Source organism: Portunus trituberculatus, chromosome 47 (assembly GCF_017591435.1).
Source record: "Portunus trituberculatus isolate SZX2019 chromosome 47, ASM1759143v1, whole genome shotgun sequence".
NCBI lineage: Eukaryota > Metazoa > Arthropoda > Malacostraca > Decapoda > Portunidae > Portunus > Portunus trituberculatus.
Window position 1 is genome coordinate 4,509,575 of NC_059301.1, and position 20,323 is coordinate 4,529,897.

The 20,323-nt window shown below is 39.9% G+C and overlaps 1 protein-coding gene across 6 annotated transcripts in view; it reads right to left on the bottom strand.

The window, feature by feature from the left end:
• Window positions 1-20,323, bottom strand: part of LOC123520512 (4-hydroxyphenylpyruvate dioxygenase-like protein) — a 64,485-nt gene that overhangs the window by 34,536 nt on the left and 9,626 nt on the right. For all 6 annotated transcript variants that reach the window (XM_045282832.1, XM_045282833.1, XM_045282830.1 and 3 more), the window contains 2 exons: window positions 20,154-20,305; window positions 3,522-3,652 (listed from right to left, as the gene is read on the bottom strand). In XM_045282832.1, the coding sequence (XP_045138767.1) occupies window positions 3,522-3,652; window positions 20,154-20,305 (283 nt within the window). The remainder of the gene's footprint in view (window positions 1-3,521; window positions 3,653-20,153; window positions 20,306-20,323) is intronic.

A 20,323-nucleotide genomic window follows, 5' to 3' on the forward strand; every position in this document is an offset into this window, starting at 1 on the left:
GCATCAGCAGGTGAAGCGATTATTGCGGGGGCTGGACACACAGAAAGCCACCGGCCCTGATGACATCAGCCCGCACCTGCTGAAGCGATGCTCCCAGGAACTGGCTGCCCCTCTCACCCAAGTCTTCACAACTTGTGTACGGGAAAACGTCTGGCCTTCAGTGTGGAAGGAGGCTCGAGTAGTTCCCGTACACAAAAAAAGCTCCAGGACGGACCCAAAAAAACTACAGACCCATATCCCTGTTGTCAGTGGTGGGTAAAGTGTTTGAGAGGGTCGTGGCAGAGGTGGTGTGTAGCCATCTCAAGGACAATGCCCTCCTCTCAGACCAACAGTTTGGGTTCAGACCTGGAAGGTCAACCTCCGACCTAATGATGCTTCTCACCAGGCAGTGGCAGGACGCCCTCGACGACGGCAAGGACACTATAGTGGTTGCTTTGGACATAGCAGGAGCTTTTGATAAAGTATGGCACAACGGATTACTAGAAAAGCTTCGTGCTAAAGGCATCCAGGGTGGCTTGCTACGACTCCTGGGAAATTACCTGCAGGACAGAAGCCTCAAGGTGGTTGTCAACGGGCAAACATCTGAGTCCCTGCCTGTGGAGGCATCAGTGCCACAGGGTTCAATTCTTGGCCCACTCCTGTGGAATATCTACGTGGATGATCTTCTCCAGCTACTGCCAGGAGTCATGGCCTATGCTGATGACTGCACCCTCTCCTATACCTATCCACGCCAGGACAGTGGGCGGGCTGCTGAGGCCATCAATCAGCAGCTACGAGTGATAAAGGAGTGGGGTGCTCGCTGGCAAGTGACATTCGCGCCGGAGAAGACACAGGCAATGGTTGTCTCTCGGTCCCCAGCCGCCATGGCAGCAATGGCAGGAAAGTTGTCTTTTGGCGCTGCTGCTCCCACTCCAAGATGACGTCAAGATACTTGGAGTGGAGGTGGATCGAGGGCTGAGGTTTGACAGGCATGTCAAAACCATTGCCAAGAAAGCCTCTCACAGGATCTCCGCTCTCAGAAGGATCGCCAGTTTCCTCGACAGGAAGGGAGACTGCTGCTGTACAAGGCACAGGTGCGGCCCCACCTTGAGTACGCAGCTCTCTCCTGGATGTCCTGTGCCGCCACACACAGAAGGAGACTGGACAGCATCCAACGCCGCGCCATACGGCTAGTAGATGCTGCACTACCACCTCACCCAGAGCCTGAGCGTCCTCTTGATTCACTGGAACACCGCAGAGACGTGGCGGCGATCGTAGTGTTCCATAAGGCACAGGTGCAAAGAGTGCCACATCTGGCAGGGCTGCGTCATCCTCTAAGAGTCACCGCACGGAGCACGAGAACGGTGCTCAATGGTGGTGACGCCGTAGAGGTGCCGCGATCCCACGGGTGTCAGCATCAACGCACCTTCGCAGGACGCGTCTCCAGGATGTGGAACTTGTTCACGGCCGCGGTGCCTCACGTCCAGGAGATGAACACTCACAGTGTCAAACTGATGGCACATAAGTGGAGACAGACACTGCCAACTCCTCTGACACTCTTTGTGACGTGACACTCAGTGTAGTGCAGTGCGTGAATAGTGCTAGTGAAGTGAAACGAATAGTGCTCCATTTACATGCTGACCATCTTGTATATTATCTATTTTTAAGTCTTGTAAATATTGTAGAGAAATAGATTGTAGTACCCTTAGAATAGGTAGCACACGACAGTGTGCCTTTGGGTACATGTTCTTTTGTATAAAGTTATGTTCAAATAAAAAAATAAAAAAAAAGAGAGAGAGAGAGAGAGAGAGAGAGAGAGAGAGAGAGAGAGATTATTCTTTCACCCCTTTTCATATCAAGTTCCAAGCAAATAACATGTAGGTATCATCTCTCTCTCTCTCTCTCTCTCTCTCTCTCTCTCTCTCTCTCTCTCTCTATCTCTCTCTCTCTCTCTCTCACACACACACACACACGCCCCCTTGATCGTCTTCCCAGAACACGAGAGGTACGCCTGCGTTTCCGTGAGCCACTCTGGGTTCTCAATACGATGTTTGGAGTCTGTTCTCCATCACCACTATCTCTGTCTTCTCTCTGTTCTGAGAAAACAGGTGGATCCTCTGAATCATTTTCTGAGTCTTCACTACTGCTGTCTTCGCTTTCTTCAGTTTCTTCCTCATAATCACTGTCACTGTAGTCAGGCCCAGAAGCACTGCTAAATAAAAATTATCTGTCTTGTTCCATAGTAAGTTATGAACTGAGACGTCCCTTCGCTCTTATCAGGGTGGTTTCGACACGGCGGGTTGCTGGGGTTGCCAAGTGTCACCCTCAGAATGGGAGAATAGCTTCGTTATCCCTAAATATACAGAGCTAGTGGCAACACTACGGGTGAAAAAAGAAGCCAGATACTTCCACTCGCCATCTGACTCGAGAAACCACGCGTGGAGCTCAAACATGAGGCGCGAAAATTCTTGATTACAGGAACGATCGCCGTCGCTACGGACGCTCTGATGCAATCGTTCATATATGATCGCCGGAACATAAGGGTTAAAAGTGTTCAGTTTGTCTGTTGGTTTGTTTTGTTTTTTCTTTTTCTTTTTTCCATGACTATGAAGCCAAATTTTTATAAAAAACACCATTGAGTGTAGGACACTCATAAGAGAAATTAATAAGATTATGACAAATGTGTCTTTTTGAATTAAACCAAAGGAGATAGAGTGTAGCTTACATCACATTTTTTGTAACTAAAATAGACTTTGATTAATATGCATTACTGTTGATTATGAGTTTTAACGTTCTTTGTAAATGTATAGCATCAAGCTTTACATGTGATGTGAAAGGACAGATGCGGTGAAAATGAGATACTAAAAAAAACAATGACAGGAACAATAGTCTGATAGAGTGAGAAATAAAAAGCAAAACATATGTGTAGAATCTGGTACTAATCCTTCAATACTTACTCAGTCTAATTACATAATGGTAGATCCTTGAATGAATACACAGATTAATTGTGTGTAGAAAATAAAGAAAAATTATCACACGTTTACACAAAAATACTTAAAAGGGATCAAGAATGCTACTTCAATGCAAAGGACTAGAAACCTTTTACTCTGTTACTGATGAAAAGCAAACAAAAAGGACTGATATATTACATCAATACATATCAATTAATAGTGAAGGCAGATGCGATGGATACAAATGTAGAGACAAGAATATTTAAACAATCAAACCATTATGCTGTGAATGTCATGTTTTAGAAAATATAACCAAAGAAAGAGAGCTTAGGGTTGAAAGATCCAAGAAGAAAGATTTCAAAAAGTAAATCAATTGATAAATTGATTAAAAAAAGCCAACTGAGATGCCACTCCATACATAAGAGAGCCAAAAGGTATTACTCATAATTATAGAAATATCTTGAAACTTCTCTCAAAAGAGTTCAAGATATTCTATATTTGATAATCTTAAAAAACTCACATGAAAATATTGTCATAATATATTAACACAGTATGTATATTGTACACACAAACTTTACAGGTTATACTCACTTTTTTTCCCCTTGGCAGTCTTGTTTGTCACAGAAGACATCATCCTCTATGTCCAGTAGGATGCCTAATTCTTGAAACAGATCAATTTCATTCCCATGACCTGCTGCTTTAATGTCCTCCAGTCTTATTCCCTATAAGCACAGATATATTTTGGTTACTGCACTGTTGATACATTTGTAAAGCTAGTTTATAAAACATGAATCTTGGATTTTTTTCATATTTCATTGGTTTTCACAATTACATAAGTGAAGAACAGTTGAAATTTAATATACACAAAATACCTGCAATCTTCAAGAAATTAAGATAACATAGTTTTGAATTTAAATAAGGCAAATAACATATATCTTTGATTTCAAAACTGCCTTCCTACAGTTTATATTCTTCTCTCTGCAACTTTATCTCAAGTTTCCTTTCTGCCTGTTCTATTGCAGCCATGGTAGACAGCCACTGTTCTCCTAAGTAGATTAACAGTGGTGTTCCTCAGGGTTCTGTCCTGTCACCCATTCTCTTTCTATTATTCATTAATGATCTTCTTAACCAAACTTCTTGCCCTATCCACTCCTACGCTGATGATACCACCCTACACTTTTTCACATCTTTTCAGAGGCGACCAACCCTTCAGGAAGTCAACAGACCACATAGGGATGCCACAGAACACCTGGCTTCTGATCTTTCTAAGATTTATGATTGGGACAGAAAAAACTTAGTAGTGTTCAGTGCCTCAAAAATTCAATTCCTCCATCTATCAACTCAACACAACCTTCCAGACAACTATCCCCTCTTCCTTCATAGCACTCAGCTGTCCCCATCTTCTACATTGAACATCCTCAGTCTATCATTTACTCATAATCTAAACTGGAAACTTAACATCTCATCTCTTGCTAAAACAGCTTTTATGAAGTTAGGAGTTCTGCAGCGTCTCTACCAGATTTTCTTGCCTCTCCAACTGCTAATTCAGTACTAGGGCCTTATCTGTCCTTGTATGGAGTACTCTTTGCATGTTTGGGGGTCACACAGTTTTGTTAGATAGGGTGAAATCAAAAGCCTTTCGTCTCATCAACTCCTCTCCTCCGACAGACTGTCTTCAGCCTCTTTCTCACCGCCGAAATGTTGCATCTCTTGTTATCTTTTATCACTATTTTCATGCTAACTGCTCTACTGATCTTGCTAACTGCATGCCTCCCCTCCTCCTGCATCCTCGCTGCACAAGGCTTTCTTCTTCCTCTCACCCCTATTCCATCCTACTTTCTAATACAAGAGTTAACCAGTACTCTCAGTCATTCATATGTTTCTCTGGTAAACTCTAGAATTCCCTGCCTGCTTCTGTATTTCCATCTTCCTATGACTTGACTTTTTTCAAGAGGAAGATTTTAAGACATTTGTCTCTGAATATTAGATAACTCACTTAACTTTAAGAGAACTGGCAACCCAGTGGACCTTTTGTTTTTTCCATTTTTTGTTACCCTATGCCCCTCCTACATACAAAAAAGAGTTTTATTAGATATGGTGGAATCAAAAGCTTTTCGCCTCATCAACTCCCCTCTTCTGACTGACTCTCTTCAACCTCTTCCTCACCACCGAAATGTTGTATTTCTTGCTATCTTTTACCAATATTTTTATGCTAACTGCTTTTCTGATCTTGCTAACTGCATGCCTCCCCTCCTCCTGTGGCTTCGCTGCACAAGGCTTTTTTTACTCTCACCCCTATTCTGTCCAGCACCCTAATGCAATAGAGAGTTAAACAGAATAAAAAAGTGATGAACAAAAAAGAGAAGAGTGGTTTGCTCAAAAATGTTCATTGGCTAGACATGAAAAAGAAGACGCATGGAACAAATGAAGGAAAAACATGAAGCAAGGTAAATAGACCAACTATATAAGGAAAAGGAACCAATATGTGAAGATAAGAAGAGACAAACATAAGTTTTATAAGAAAAATAATGTAGACAGATGTAAAGAAGAACCAAATTTCATCTACAGGTACATGAATGATAAGTAAAAATAAATAAATAAATAAAATCAATAAACTTATAGATAATGACAAAATTACACGGTGTAAAAAAATTTTGACTTTTTTTTGTCTTTGGTCAATTAATGTTATTTTCTATTTCCTTTCATCTAAAAAACGAAGAATATAATGCTTATTCTCTTTAAACTTTGATTTTTATAAACTGGCCAGCGATGTTTTGAAACTAGCCTATTATAATAGGCTAATATCAATTATCCCCACCAATCCAGACAGATTCTACACTAATTTGGTGAAAAAAATTAAAGAACTTTCTAGATGACTTCAGAACTTTCAAAACTATTCTTTCCAAACGTTTCACGAACTTCTAGAACATTCTTGCAACGTATATGGCAGTATAAATGCAGGGAACGTATGCTCAACAGGTCAGTTCACTTCTAGCCGTTAATGTGTAAACAAGTCGATCGTCATCAGTCAATACTATCTGCATTCATCAAGCATGGCATCCAGAGGTTGTAAGCATCCAGCTGACGCATTTTGCTATGTCTGTGGCGAGTTTATCAAAACTAGAGCTAAAAAGTACTCTCTGGAAAGATCACTGAAAATGAGCGAGGCCTACAATGCATATTTCAGAATGCCTGTCGGGGATCAGGACAAACTTTGGGCACCTCATTTCACCTGCAAACTCTGCAAAAAAACTCTGGAAGGTAAGAAAACACATATATATATATATATATATATATATATATATATATATATATATATATATATATATATATATATATATATATATATATATATATATATATATATATATATAATGGGCAAGCCTCTTAATGTGTGGCCCCTGTTCACCTAGCAGTAAATAGGTACGGGATGTAACTCGAGGGGTTGTGGCCTCGCTTTCCGGTGTGTGGAGTGTTTTGTGATCTCAGTCCTACCAAGATCGGTCTATGAACTCTGAGCTCACTCCGTAATGGGGAAGACTGGCTGGGTGACCAGCAGGCGACCGAGGTGAATTACACATGCGCGCACACACACACACACACACACACACACACACACACACACACACACACACACACACACACATATATATATATATATATATATATATATATATATATATATATATATATATATATATATATATATATATATATATATATATATATATATATATATATATATATATATATATATATATATATATATATATATATATATATATATATATATATATATATATATATATATATATATATATATATATATATATATATATATATATATATATATATATATATATATATATATATATATATATACAGTATATAATTTTTTATTTTAACATATCCTATTACACTGAGTTGAATGTATCTGTATTTTTATACTTATGTTTTCATTTTGCTTTTTACAAGTTGGTACAGAGGAGAAAACAAAGCTATGAGATTTGCAATCCCCCAAATTTGGAGGGAACCAACTGATCACTCAAGCAATTGCTTTTTCTGTATGGTAGACCCTTCCAAACATCGAGCAGGCAAAAATGCACCTGCTATCATATATCCTGACCTTCTGTCATCCATTGCGCCAGTGCCACACTGTTCTGAGCTCCCTGTACCAACTCCTCTTAACCCCTTCAATACGGTGACGCCTATGTAGGCGTCATGAAGCCCCAGTAGCATATACGGTGACGCCTACGTAGACGTCATATTTCTTTTCTGAGCTTTCTTCAGTTCAGTTGTCCCATATAGTGTGTTGGATACCAACTACACATGCCGTAAGCTGTCCTTGAAATCCTAGTGCTCCTCCCACCATCCTTGTCACCACCAATCACTAAAGATAAGCTACATGCGTCCTGCCTTGTGTCTAAAATTACCCAATGGCATAGACTGTTCCCATCTCTCTCTCTCTCTCTCTCTCTCTCTCTCTCTCTCTCTCTCTCTCTCTCTCTCTCTCTCTCTCCTCCTCCCTATCTCCCTTTCCTCCTCCCCATCTCCTTCCCTCCATCCCCTCTCCTCTCGAAGATAAGTTACATGCATCCCGCCTTGTAACATTCGTGAAAACACACACACACACACAAATACAAAACAACAAATTTTCTAATCTCTCTCTCTCTCTTTTTCCGAAGAGAGAAGCGTCCACTTTCCTCTTCGAAGGCGATATAGTGACTAAAAAATAGCAGCATAATACACAAAGACGACAAGTATGACAAGCTTGCACAAGTTTCCAGGCTCGGGGCACTACCACCCGTATATCATAAAGGCGGGCTTTTTTAACATCCGGCGCGAAGGGGTTAAGAGAGCAGCAGTGTTTACAAAAGGAAAGTAGTTCAGAAGAACATGAAGACACTGATCCAGAGTTCAGAGATGCAACTGATGAGAGAAATCCATACCACCCCAGCCAAGAAGACATCAATGACCTGATCAGAGATCTTGGCCTCACGAAGTCAAATGGCGAACTTTTAACGTCGAGACTCAAGCAGTGGAATTTGCTAGATGAGAATGTGCACATATCAGGTCAGAGAAAGCGTCACCAGCATTTTCAAGCTTTTTCACTCGTCAAGATGAGCTTTGCTTTTGCCACAATGTGATCGGTCTGTTTGAGGCAATTGGAATTTCCCTTAACCCCAAAGAGTGGCGGTTCTTTATCGACAGCTCGTGCAGAAGCCTCAAAGCAGTGCTGCTTCATAACGGGAATATGTACCCATCTCTCCCCCTCGCTCACTCTGTCCGGCTCAAAGAGGAATACAAGAGTGTCAAGATGTTGTTAGATGCCTTGAAATATGAAGAGTACCGTTGGGAGGTTATAGGAGACTTCAAAATGGTGGCTTTCCTGATGGGTCTCTAAACCAGCTTTACCAAGTATCCTTGTTATCTTTGCCTTTGGGACAGAAGAACTACTCATTTCTAATGTGTCTATTGTCTCACTGATGTAATTCTAGAATAAATAAATGCCATTATTGCATTATATGTCGTTTTGTATCTACTTTGTTCAAGTCAAACTTCAAATTTGCCACTTTTTCCCTATGAGAATGGGTAAATTTAAAAAATGTCATTATCCTGGACACAAAAAAGCAAAATTAGAAATGAATATAAGTATTTTTTCATGTTTTCTAGACATAAGCAAATAAGAAATAACAATTTCAACTCAAAGACAAAAGCTTTGTTACACGGTGAATTATCAATGAAACAAAAGAATTAGTAGAGGTAATAGTTTCCAACATAGAAATATAAAAACTTGGAACAAACTTCATAATTTGACTGTGTGTGCAAAAGGAATCCATGAATTCAAGACAAAGTTGGATGCAAAATAGAACAAAGATAAGACAGCACAAGGCTAAGTGTGGCTCTTTTCCTATACATCATAACTACATTAATACACACATCTCAAAAAGGAAATACTATAGAGCTAAAGAGGATATAAAATATGTGTGTGTATGTATGTGTGTGTGTGTGTATATATATATATATATATATATATATATATATATATATATATATATATATATATATATATATATATATATATATGTATATATATTTTCCTCAAACTTTTTTTTTTTTTTATGTTATGGCCTATAGCACCTGTAGGCATACTTGAAGAGTATATGTGGGAAGTACTGTTCAGCTTCCACCCGTAAGTGGTGTAGGCAATTTTATTTATTGCAGTACCCATATTAGGGCCCATATCACGCCTAAGCGCATCTTTGGTGTAACCACCTAGGTATCATGGTGACATGTAGGTAACTTTAAACCACTTGACAAATGACATAGCTTCCAAGCGGTATGTGGTGGGATTCTAACCTACGCGTGGACATCTGCCCAATCCCACGCTCAACACCTTATCCACTATGCCACCGCCTGCCCTGTAGCTTTAAATTCTTCCTTGTCTAAAGTTTTTTTTTAATCTATCCTCAATAGGAAGAATCTTAAACATCTGTCACTTTACAATCTTCTGTCTGATCGCCAGTACGGCTTCCGCCAAGGTCGCTCTAATGGTGATCTTCTGGCTTTCTTTACTGAGTCTTAAGTCATTCTCTTTTAGAGATTTTGGTAACACTTTTGCTGTCAAATTAAACATATCAAAAGTCTTTGATAAGACTCTGGCACAAAGTTTTTATTTCAAAACTGCCGTCCTACAGTTTACATCCTTCTCTTTGCAACTTTATCTCAAGTTTCCTTTTCGACTGTTCTATTGCAGCCATGGTAGATGGCCACTGTTCTTCTAAATCTGTTAACAGTGGTGTTCCTATGGGTTCTGTAGTGTCACCCACTCTCTTTCTATTATTCCTTAATGATCTTAACTGAATTTCCTGCCCTATCCCCTCCTACGCTGATGATACCACCCTACATCTTTCCACGTCCTTTCAGAAATGACCATCCCTTCAGGAAGTTAACAGATCACGCAGGAACACCACAGAACATCTGACTTCTGATCTTTCTAAGATTTCTGATTGGAGCAGAAAAAAACTTAATAGTGTTCAATGCCTCAAAAACTCAATTCCTCCATCTACAAACTTGACACAACCTTCCAGACAACTATCCCCTCTTCTTCAATGACACTCAACTGTCTCCCTCTTTAACACTGAATATCCTCAGTCTGTCCTTTACTCATAATCATAACTGGACACTTCACATCTCATCTCTTGCTAAAACAGCTTCTATGAAGTTAGGCATTCTGAGGTGTTTCTGTCAGTTTTTCTTGCCCCTCCAACTGCTAACATGTTTGGGGGGGTTCCACTCAAACAGCTTTATTAGATAGGGTGGAATCAAAAGCTTTTCATCTCATCAACTTCCCTCCTCTAACTGACTGTCCTCAGCCTCTCTCTCACTGCCAAAATGTTGCATCTCTTGTAATCTTTTATTGCTATTTTCATGCTAACTGCTCTACTGATCTTGCTAACTGCATGCCTCCCCTCCTCCTGCAGCCTCACTGCACAAGGCTTTCTTCTTCCTCTCACCCTATTCTGTCCAACTCTCAAGAGTTAACCGGTACTCTCAATCATTCATACCTTTCTCTGGTAAACTCAGGAACTCCCTGCCTGTTGCTGTACTTCTATCTTCCTATGACTTGACTTCTTTTATGAGGAGAGTTTCAAGACATTTGTCCCAGACATTTGGCTAATTCTATTCTAATCTTTAAGGAGCTCAGTAAATTAACCTAAAATAGGTCATATTTCACTTATGGTAAGTCCAATTGGCTTGAAAACTTTAGTATGTATGATGTTTGTGGGTGTACATGTAAATCATTCTATAAATTTCATCAAATTTTATATGATAGTCCAAATGTCTTGCTTATATGTTTTTTGGGGTCCAGATTTTCCTGTATGATCACTCCCAGACCTTTTTCCTCTTTAGTCTTCATTATTTGCTCTTCTCCTCATCAAATAGCTCCATACCAGTCTTCTCTTACTCTTTCCTAGTTCCATTATGTGACATTTCTTGGCATTAAACTCTCAATTTTCACTTCCTAATCCACTCATAGATCTTGTTTATATCTTCCTGCAACAGTAGACAGTCCTCCCTGGTTTTGATAACTCTTGGCAGCTTTGCATCATCAGTGAATAAATTTATATAACTGTTTATCCCATTGTAGGTTAGTTGATTGGATTAGTGTAGGTTAGTTGATTGGATTAGTAGGTTAGTTGATTGGATTAGTAGGTTAGTTGATTGGATTAGTGAATAGCTTTCTGATAGGAAACAGAGAGTAGTATTAAATGGGGCAATGTCTGAGTGGAAGGAAGTGGTTAGTGGGATACCGCAAGGATCAGTGCTAGGACCTCTTCTTTTCTTGGTGTACATTAACGATTTAGATATAGGAATTAGTAGCAAAGTATCAAAGTTTGCAGATGATACTAAGATAGCATGTGCCGTACAGGGTGAAAAGGACAATTACAGAATACAAGACCTGGACAGGCTGATAGCATGGGCAGACAGGTGGCAGATGAAGTTTAATTCTGAAAAGTGTCAGGTTATGCATTTAGGTAAAGACAACACAAACTTTAGCTATGAGATGGAGGGATGTTGGCTAGAGGCAGTAGAGGAAGGAAAGGATTTAGGAGTAGTGATAGACAGGACTATGAAATTTTCAAAGCAATGTTTAGAAGCAAGAAATAGGGCAAATAGGATCCTGGGTTTTATAAATAGAAATATTAGTTATAAAAGTAAGGAAGTGGTGCGTAGCTTATATAATTCCTATGTTAGGCCCCATTTAGAGTATTGCATACAGGCCTGGTCACCCCATTATAGGCAGGATATCAACATGTTAGAAGTAGTTCAGAGAAGAGCAACTAGGATGATACCAGCATTAAAGCACCTGGAGTATAGAGATAGATTAAAGGAATTAAACATGTTTTCATTTGAGAGGAGATGTATAAGAGGGGATATGATAGAGTTATTTAAAATGTTCTCAGATACAAACTACATAGATGTGAGATCTTTCTTTACATTAGAGGAGGGAAGTAGGACTAGAAATCATGGCAGGAAGATTAGAAAGCAAGGCTGCAGGTTAGATATAAGAAAATATTTCTTTAGTCATAGGGTGGTAGACTTCTGGAATGCAATGCCAGAGAGGGTTGTAAATAGCACTAGTTTGACAATGTTTACAAACAGATTAGATAAACACTTAAATTTATTAGATTTATAATTATGTATAGCGCTGCATGATAGTTTTTATAAGAAATTTACTATAGTTAAACAAGACATGATCCCCATGTATAGGGATCACAGATTGTAGAGGAGTTCGCTGCAGGACTTAGCCCTGTTAATGGGCCAAATATTTACAATTAGTATATAATGTATTGTGTACTTGTAAGTGTATCTTTAAGTACTGATGACGAGGTCGTTGTGACTAATACAGGATAACCTAGGTGGGCCCTGGTGGCCCTTTGTTATCCTATTATTTATGCTATGTTATTGTGAATGTTGTTCACATAAATCTGAAACATAATGGTGGCTAACACTGACCCTTATGGCACTTCACTAGTTACTTTACCCCAAGTTGAGTATGTATCTCTGATCACAGTTCTCATTTTTTTCCCAAATTGGATCCAGTAGTTTTTACATTTTTTAACACCCATTACAAGGGCACTGGCCAAGGCAATCCCAAACTATGAAAAAGTGTTGAACCTCTCATTCATTATTTCAAAAAAAGGGCACTGGCCAAGGAAAACCGCTGGTTGCCAGGCCCTGTTAAGAGGAAAGTAGGAGAAAGAGAAAAAACAAAAATCTAAAAGGAGGGTCCAGTTAACGTAAGAGGTGTCTTGACACTCCTCTTTTGAAAGAGTTTAAGTCATAGGCAGGTGGAAATACAGACACAGGTAGAGAGTTCCAGAGTTTACCAGTGTAGGGAATGAAGGAGTGAAGATACTGGTTAACTCTTGCATTAGGAAGATGGACAGAATAGGGATGAGAAGAAGTAGAGAGTCTTGTGCAGCGAGGCCGCAGGAGGGGAAGGCATGCAGTTAGCAAGTTCAGAAGAGCAGACAGCATGAAAACAGCGGTAGAAGACAGATAAAGATGCAACATTGCGGCGGTGACTTAAAGAATCAAGACAGTCAGTTAGAGGAGAAGAGTTGATAAGACGAAAAGCTTTAGATTCCACCTTGTTTAGTAAAGCTGTGTGTGGATCCCCAGACATGAGAGCCATACTCCATACACGGGCGGATAAGGCCCTGTACAGAGCAAGCAGCTGGGAGGGAGAGAAAATGGACGAAGACGCCACAGGACACCTAACTTCTTGGAAGCTGATTTAGCAAGAGTAGAGATGTGAAATTTCCAGTTTAGATTTTTAGTGAAGGATAGACCGAGTGTGTTTAATGTAGAGGAGAGGGAAGTTGAGTGTTATTGAAGAAGAGAGGATAGTTGTCTGGAAGGTTATGTCGAGTAGATAGTTGTAGAAATTGAGTTTTGAGGCATTGAACAAAACCAGGTTTTCTCTGCCCCAATCAGAAACAAGTGAAAGATCAGAAGTTAGGCGTCCTATAGCATCTCGCCTTGAGTCATTTAATTGTTGTTGGGTTGGGCGTCTGTTGAACGCTGTTGAATAATGCAAGGTGGTATCATCAGCATAGGAGTGGATAGGGCATTGAGTCAGATTTAGGAGATCATTGATGAATAATAGAAAGAGAGTGGGTGATAGGACAGAACCCTGTGGAACACCACTGTTGATAGTTTTAGGGAAGAACAGTGACCGTCTACTACAGCAGCAATAGAACGATCGGAAAGGAAACTGGAGATGAAGGTACAGAGAGAAGGATAGAATCCGTAGGAGGGTAGTTTAGAAATTAAAGATTTGTGCCAGACTCTATCGAAGGCTTTCGATATGTCAAGGCCGACAGCAAAGGTTTCACCGAAGTCCCTAAAGAGGATGACCAAGATTCAGTTAGGAAAGTAAGAAGATCACCAGTAGATCTGCCTTTACGGAAACCATACTGGCAATCAGAGAGAAGGTTGTGAGCTGATAGATGCCTCATTATCTTCCTATTAAGGATAGACTCAAAGGCTTTAGAAAGGCAGGAAATCAAAGCTATAGGGCGGTAGTTAGAAGGATTGGAGTGGTCACCTTTTTAGGGACAGGTTGAATGTGAGCAAACTTCCAGCAAGAAGGATAAATAGAAGTAGAGAGACACAGATGAAAGAGTTTGACCAGGCAGTGAGCGAGTTCGGAAGCACAGTTTTGAGAACAACAGGAGGGACTCCATCCGGACCGTAAGCCTTCCGAGAATCAAGGCCAGAGAGGGCCAGGAAAACGTCTTTATAAAGAATTTTAATTTTAGGGATGAAGTAGTCAGAGGGTGGAGGAGTAGGAGGAATATGCCCAGAATCATCCAAAGTTGAGTTGGTAGCAAAGGTTTGAGCGAAGAGTTCAGCTTTAGAAAAGAAGAGACAGCTGTAGAGCCATCTGGATGAAGTAAAGGAGGAAAGACGAAGAAGTAAAGTTGTTAGAGATATTATTGGCTAGATGCCAGAAATCTCGAGAGGAGTTAGAATTGGAAAGACTTTGACATTTTCTATTGATGAAAGAGTTTTAGTAAGTTGGAGAATAGATTTGGCATGATTACGGGCAGAAATATATAGGGCATGAGTTTCAGCAGTTGGATGGCTACGGAACCGTTTGTGAGCCGCTCTCTATCATTGACAGCACGAGAACAAGCAGAGTTAAACCAAGGCTTTTAGCTTTAGGGTTAGAGAAAGTATGAGGAATGTATAGCTCCATGCCAGAGATAATCACCTCTGTTATGCGCTCGGCACAAAGAGAAGGATCTCTGACATGAAAACAATAATCATCCCAAGGAAATCAGAATAGTACTGCCTTAGTTCCTCCCACTTAGCAGAGTTAAAATGCCAGAAGCACCTCCGCTTAGGCGGGTCCTGAGGCTGCACTGGAGTGATAGAACAGGTAACGGAAATTAGATTGTGGTCGGAGGAGCCCAACGGAGAGGAAAGTTTAACAGAGTAAGCAGAAGGGTTGGAGGTTAGGAAAAGATCAAGAATGTTGGGCGTGTCTCCAAGGCGGTCAGGAATACGGGTAGGGAACTGCACTAGCTGCTCTAGGTCATGAAGGATAGCAAAGTTGAAGGTTTGTTCACCAGGTTGGTCAGTGAAAGAAGATGAAAGCCAAAGCTGGTGGTGAACATTGAAATCCCTAAAATGGAGATCTCAGCAAAGGAAAGTGAGATAAGATGTGCTCCACCTTGGAAGTCAAATAGTCAAAGAATTTTACATAGTCAGAGGAATTAGGTGAGAGGTATACAGCACAGATGAATTTAGTTAGAGAGTGACATTGAAGTCTTAGCCAGATGGTAGAAAATTCTGAAGATTCAAGATTGTGGGCACGAGAGCAAGTGGTGTCGTTACGCACGTATGCGCAACATCCAGCTTTGGATTGAAAATGAGGATAGAGCAAGTAGGAGGGAACAGAAAAGGGCTGCTGTCAGTAGTCACAGACAACTGTGTTTCGGTTAGGAAGAGAAGATGAGGTTTAGTAGAGGAGAGGTGGTGTTCCACAGATTGAAAATTAGAACGAAGGCCACGAATGTTGCAGAAATTGATAGTGAAAGTATTAGATGAAGTGTCAAGACACCCAAGGTCGACAGCAGAGGGCAGTCCGACCTGGGGACATTTATGGTCCCTCCCAGAGGGGACTCCGAGGCAGGGCGTGGTGAAGCCATTATTAAATTTTGATTTGAAGAGAGTGTAAAAGTGTAAGGTGTTGTAGTGTAGTGTAGGAAGTAGTAGAAGTTGTCTTTAGAGGGCAGGCTGCAGCTGCTCAATTGTATAAATGAGACCACAAAGGGAACCGGGAAGAGAGGACACGGGAATCACTCAGTCTGCAGCACTGCCTACATCCCGTAAGTACCTCTCCTGGAGTATTGTATTCACCTATGCTTGATCACCTAGTTGTAATTTTACAGGGCCTGGGTATCATACTAGTTGTGGCCTGGTATCCCGTGTCTCCATATCTACACACATCCAACTTTCCTTTAAAACTATGCACACTCCTCGCTGACACCACCTCCTCACTCAAACCATTCCACACCTCCACACATCTTTGTGGGAAACTATATTTCTTCACATCCTTCAAGCATATTCCTTGGCTATCTTTTTACTATGCGATCTCGTAGTTCTATTTAAATTTTCCTCTCTCAACATCATTTGCTCATTATCCACTTCATCCAGTCCGTTCAACAGTTTATAAACCTGTATTAAATCTCCTCTTTCTCTTCTTTGTTCCAAGGTAAGCAAATTCATTTCTTTTAATCTCTCCTCATAGGTCATTTCTGCCAATTCCGGAACCATTTTGTTGCCATTCTCTGCAATCTCTCCAACTTCCTTATATGCTTCTTTTTATAAGGGGACCAAACCACCCAGCATATTCCAATCTTGGTCTAATTACCGTACTAATTAATTTCTTCATCATATCTTTATCCATATAATGAAAGGCTAATCCAATATTTCTAATCAAATTATATGTTTCTCCAAACATCTTGTCAATATGAGCCTCAAACTGCCCATGGTCTTGTATTATCACTCCCAAATCCTTTTCCTTTTCCACCTTTTTCAACACTACTCCTTCACCCATCTTATATGACCCTCTTGGCTGTCTTCCACTCTTCCCCATCTCCATCACATGACTTTTGCTCAGATTAAATTCCATCTCCCACCTCTTGCTCCACTCCCAAATCCTATCCAGATCTGCCTGTAAAATTTCACAATCTTCTTCACTCTTCACACACCTACACAACTTCGCATCATCCGCAAACAAATTAATATAACTGTTTACTCCTCTGGCATATCATTAATATAGACAAGGAAAAGTATTGGTGCCAGCACTGAACCTTGTGGGACTCCACTCTCCACCACCAACCAGTCCGACTTTGCATCCCTTATTACCGTTCTCATCTCCTCCATCTCAAGTAGTTTTCCATCCACTTTAACACTTTTCCTTCAGTCCTCCATAAATCTCTAATTTCCATAGCAGTCTCATGTGAGGTACCTTGTCAAAAGCTTTTTTAAATCCAAATATACACAGTCCATCCATCCTCTCTCTCTTGTATTTTGTCAACCACTCTTGAATAAAAGCTCAGTAGATTTGTTACACATGACCTCCCTTTCCTAAAGCCAAATTGATGATCCGATAATAACTTATGATCCTCCAGGAACCGTATCCAATATTTCTTTATCACCCTCTCACAAATCTTACCGACCACACTTGTTAAAGACACAGGTCTATAGTTAAGAGGCTCTTCCTTACTGCCTCCCTTATAAATGGGCACCACTTCAGCTCTTTTCCACTCTACTGGTACTTCCCTGTTTCTAATGAGCACCTTATAATATCATATAATGGATCAATCAATTCTTCTCTACATTCCTTCAATAATTTTCCTGAAACTTCATCTGGTCCCATCGCTTTATCATCTTTAAGTTCCTCCAACATTTTATATAACTCCTTTTAGGTATCTTAATGTCATCCATGTGCACATTTCCTTCTACATTCTGAGGCTTTACAAACATTGTTTCTTTAGTAAATACTTGTTGAAACCTATTATTTAGCAATTCCGCTATATTCTTAGGGTCATCTACTATCCCTTGCTCTCCTTTTAATCTTTCAATGGACTCTCTCTTTTAAGTTTACCATTTATGAACCTGTAAAACAATTTTGGATGTTCCTTACTCTTGTCTACAATATCTTTTCAAATTTTCTTTCTTCCTCCTCCTTACCCTCACATACTCATTTCTCGCCACTCTATAATTCTCCTTATTTAGTATATTCCTGCTCTTTTCCATCTTTTCCAAGCCACATCTCTCTTTTCTTTAGCCTTAACACAAGTTGCATTAAACCAATCCTTTCTTCCTTCCTCTCTCGGTTTATACTTTGGTACAAATTTCATAACTCCTTCTTTATAATATTTCATAAAAATCTCATATTTTTTTGCACTTCTCTGATTTGTAACATCTCCTCCCAATCTAATGTTCTGAAATAATTTTTCAAACTTTCTGTGTCCATCTTTCTATAATTCAATCTACCACTCCTGTATGTCTCATCTTTCCTTCGCTGTGTTATTGCCATCTGCATTTCCATAACCACATGATCACTCTTCCCAATGGACATTTGTATTGTATATCCCCACATAGGTACACTTCTCGTGTTAACACCAAATCCAGTCTAGCCGGTTCATCATCTCCTCTATATCTAGTATTTTCTTCACCCTCTGTTCCATCATATTTTCCATCATTAGATTAAGAATCTCTCTCCCATGCTTCCTCTCCAACACCACTTACTAGATTTTCCCAATCCACCTCCTTACAATTAAAATCTCCTACTAGTATCACCTTTCTTTTTCCAGTTAATACACTTTCCAAACTCTGTAAAGTATCCTTGATCATATTGTCGTATTCCTTAATGTCCAAGAATTTGTTTTAGGAGGTACATAGGTCACCATGATTATTAATTCTTTTCCATCACTTTTTAACCTTATGCTTATCACTTCTGCGTTGTTCTTCCCATACCAAACCTTATCCACATTTATCTCCTTCTTCGTCATAATCATAACTCCTCCTCCACCTTTACCCTCTCTATCCTTTCTCCATATATTATATTTATTATCCAAATTTACCTTTGTTTTTCATGTAATTTTGTCTCAGTCAAACACACTATATCAGGCTTCTCCACCATCATATAGTCTTGCAATTCCAATCTACTTGACAGTATCCCATCTATATTAGTATACATTACGGTCCACCCACTGCTCCCTCTAGGGGTTCCTCCGCATTCCTTCTCTCCACATACCACTTTGTGACTCTCTCCTATAACTCTCCAAAAAAACTTTTCTTTTCCTCTTCAGACCGTTCATCATTTTTCCTTCTCGCCTCTTCCAACAATTCCTTATATCTTCTCCTCTCTTCCTCATTTCTATTTTTCTTCACAAACACCTCTTTACAACCTTCTACCTCTCTTAATTTTGATGTTCTATATAGATATCCTCCGCAGATTGTTGTGACTTCAGTACTACTTTAATCGGTCTCCTTACTCCCTCCTTATATGGACCCAGTCTATGGATCTCTTCCACTTCTTCTTGTAGGTCTTTTTTCATCATCATTTAGATTTTTGAACAGATCTCTTACCGTTTTTAATTCTTCCTTAATTCTCTTAGGCTTATATGTTATATTTTGTTCTTTCATCCCAAATATTAACACACTCTTCTTCTTTTCTGCTATTTCTCTTATCAATGTTTCCTTATTCTTCATAACATTAACCAGTTCCTTGGACCTTTCTTTTTTGTCTTCCTTCAACTGATCTTTAATTATTTCTTGTAATCCAACCATCTCTGCTTCCTCGACTCAGTCCATTGTGTTTTCTTCAGTTCCCACTCCCTTTCAAACCTTTCATTCTGCTCACTGATCATTTCCTTAAAGTCATCTTTCTCCTTTACTACTCTCCATTTTCTCCTCCAACCGTCTCTTGTATTTTTCAACCTCCACTCTCAAGTGTGCATTCTCATCCACCAATCGTTTTTCATTTTCCTCCAGTCTCTTAACTCTTTCCTTCAAAGCCTTGTGGAATTCTCTATCCTGCTCCTCCTCACTCCTCTGAACTTTTAATTCCTTCACCAACTCCTCAAATCTCTTCTCCAACATTACCAGTCTACCTTGCATTGTTGCTCCTGTTGAAGATAGACTCATGTTTTGACTGGCCACTTTCGGTTTTGCTCCCTGGGCCTCATCGGCATATTTTGAATTTGGTAACTTATTTCTTACCGGTTTATCCATTTTATTTCACTTTTCCTGGGAGCATGTGGGTGTGTGGTGGTGTGCACTGGGGTCTACGTGTGTGTGGTGGGATGCGTTGGCGGCTGTTATGACTGGCCTTTGTGTGGTTCCCGCTCTGTCGTTTGGAATGCGGAGGTTCCCACACCTCCGATCACTCTTATGTACACGCCACCAGGCTACTTTCACTCTGTACACTTGTTCACTCGCTCTGGTCGCCCTTTAGTACCAATGACGGTTCTCACTACATTCATTTATGTAATAGAATCTAAAGATCTTGCAAACATATGACCATCTTTTGAATATTTTGAGACTTGCTGAGATGAAGACCACAGGTTTAGTAGCACTGCAGCTTCTATATATGACAATTTGATGGGTATGTAAAGGAAGTGCCTTTACCTCTTCATAATATGCAGGAGGGGCTTTTCTAAAGGTGACTCCTTGTTGTGATGTACGTTTCACACTAGATACCATGTTTGGGGTGTGCAGGGCAATGTGCTGCACCCCAGGGCCATTGTGGTTATATAGGAAGGTGTTGATTTGGCTCTTATCTGAAAAAGACAATAGAG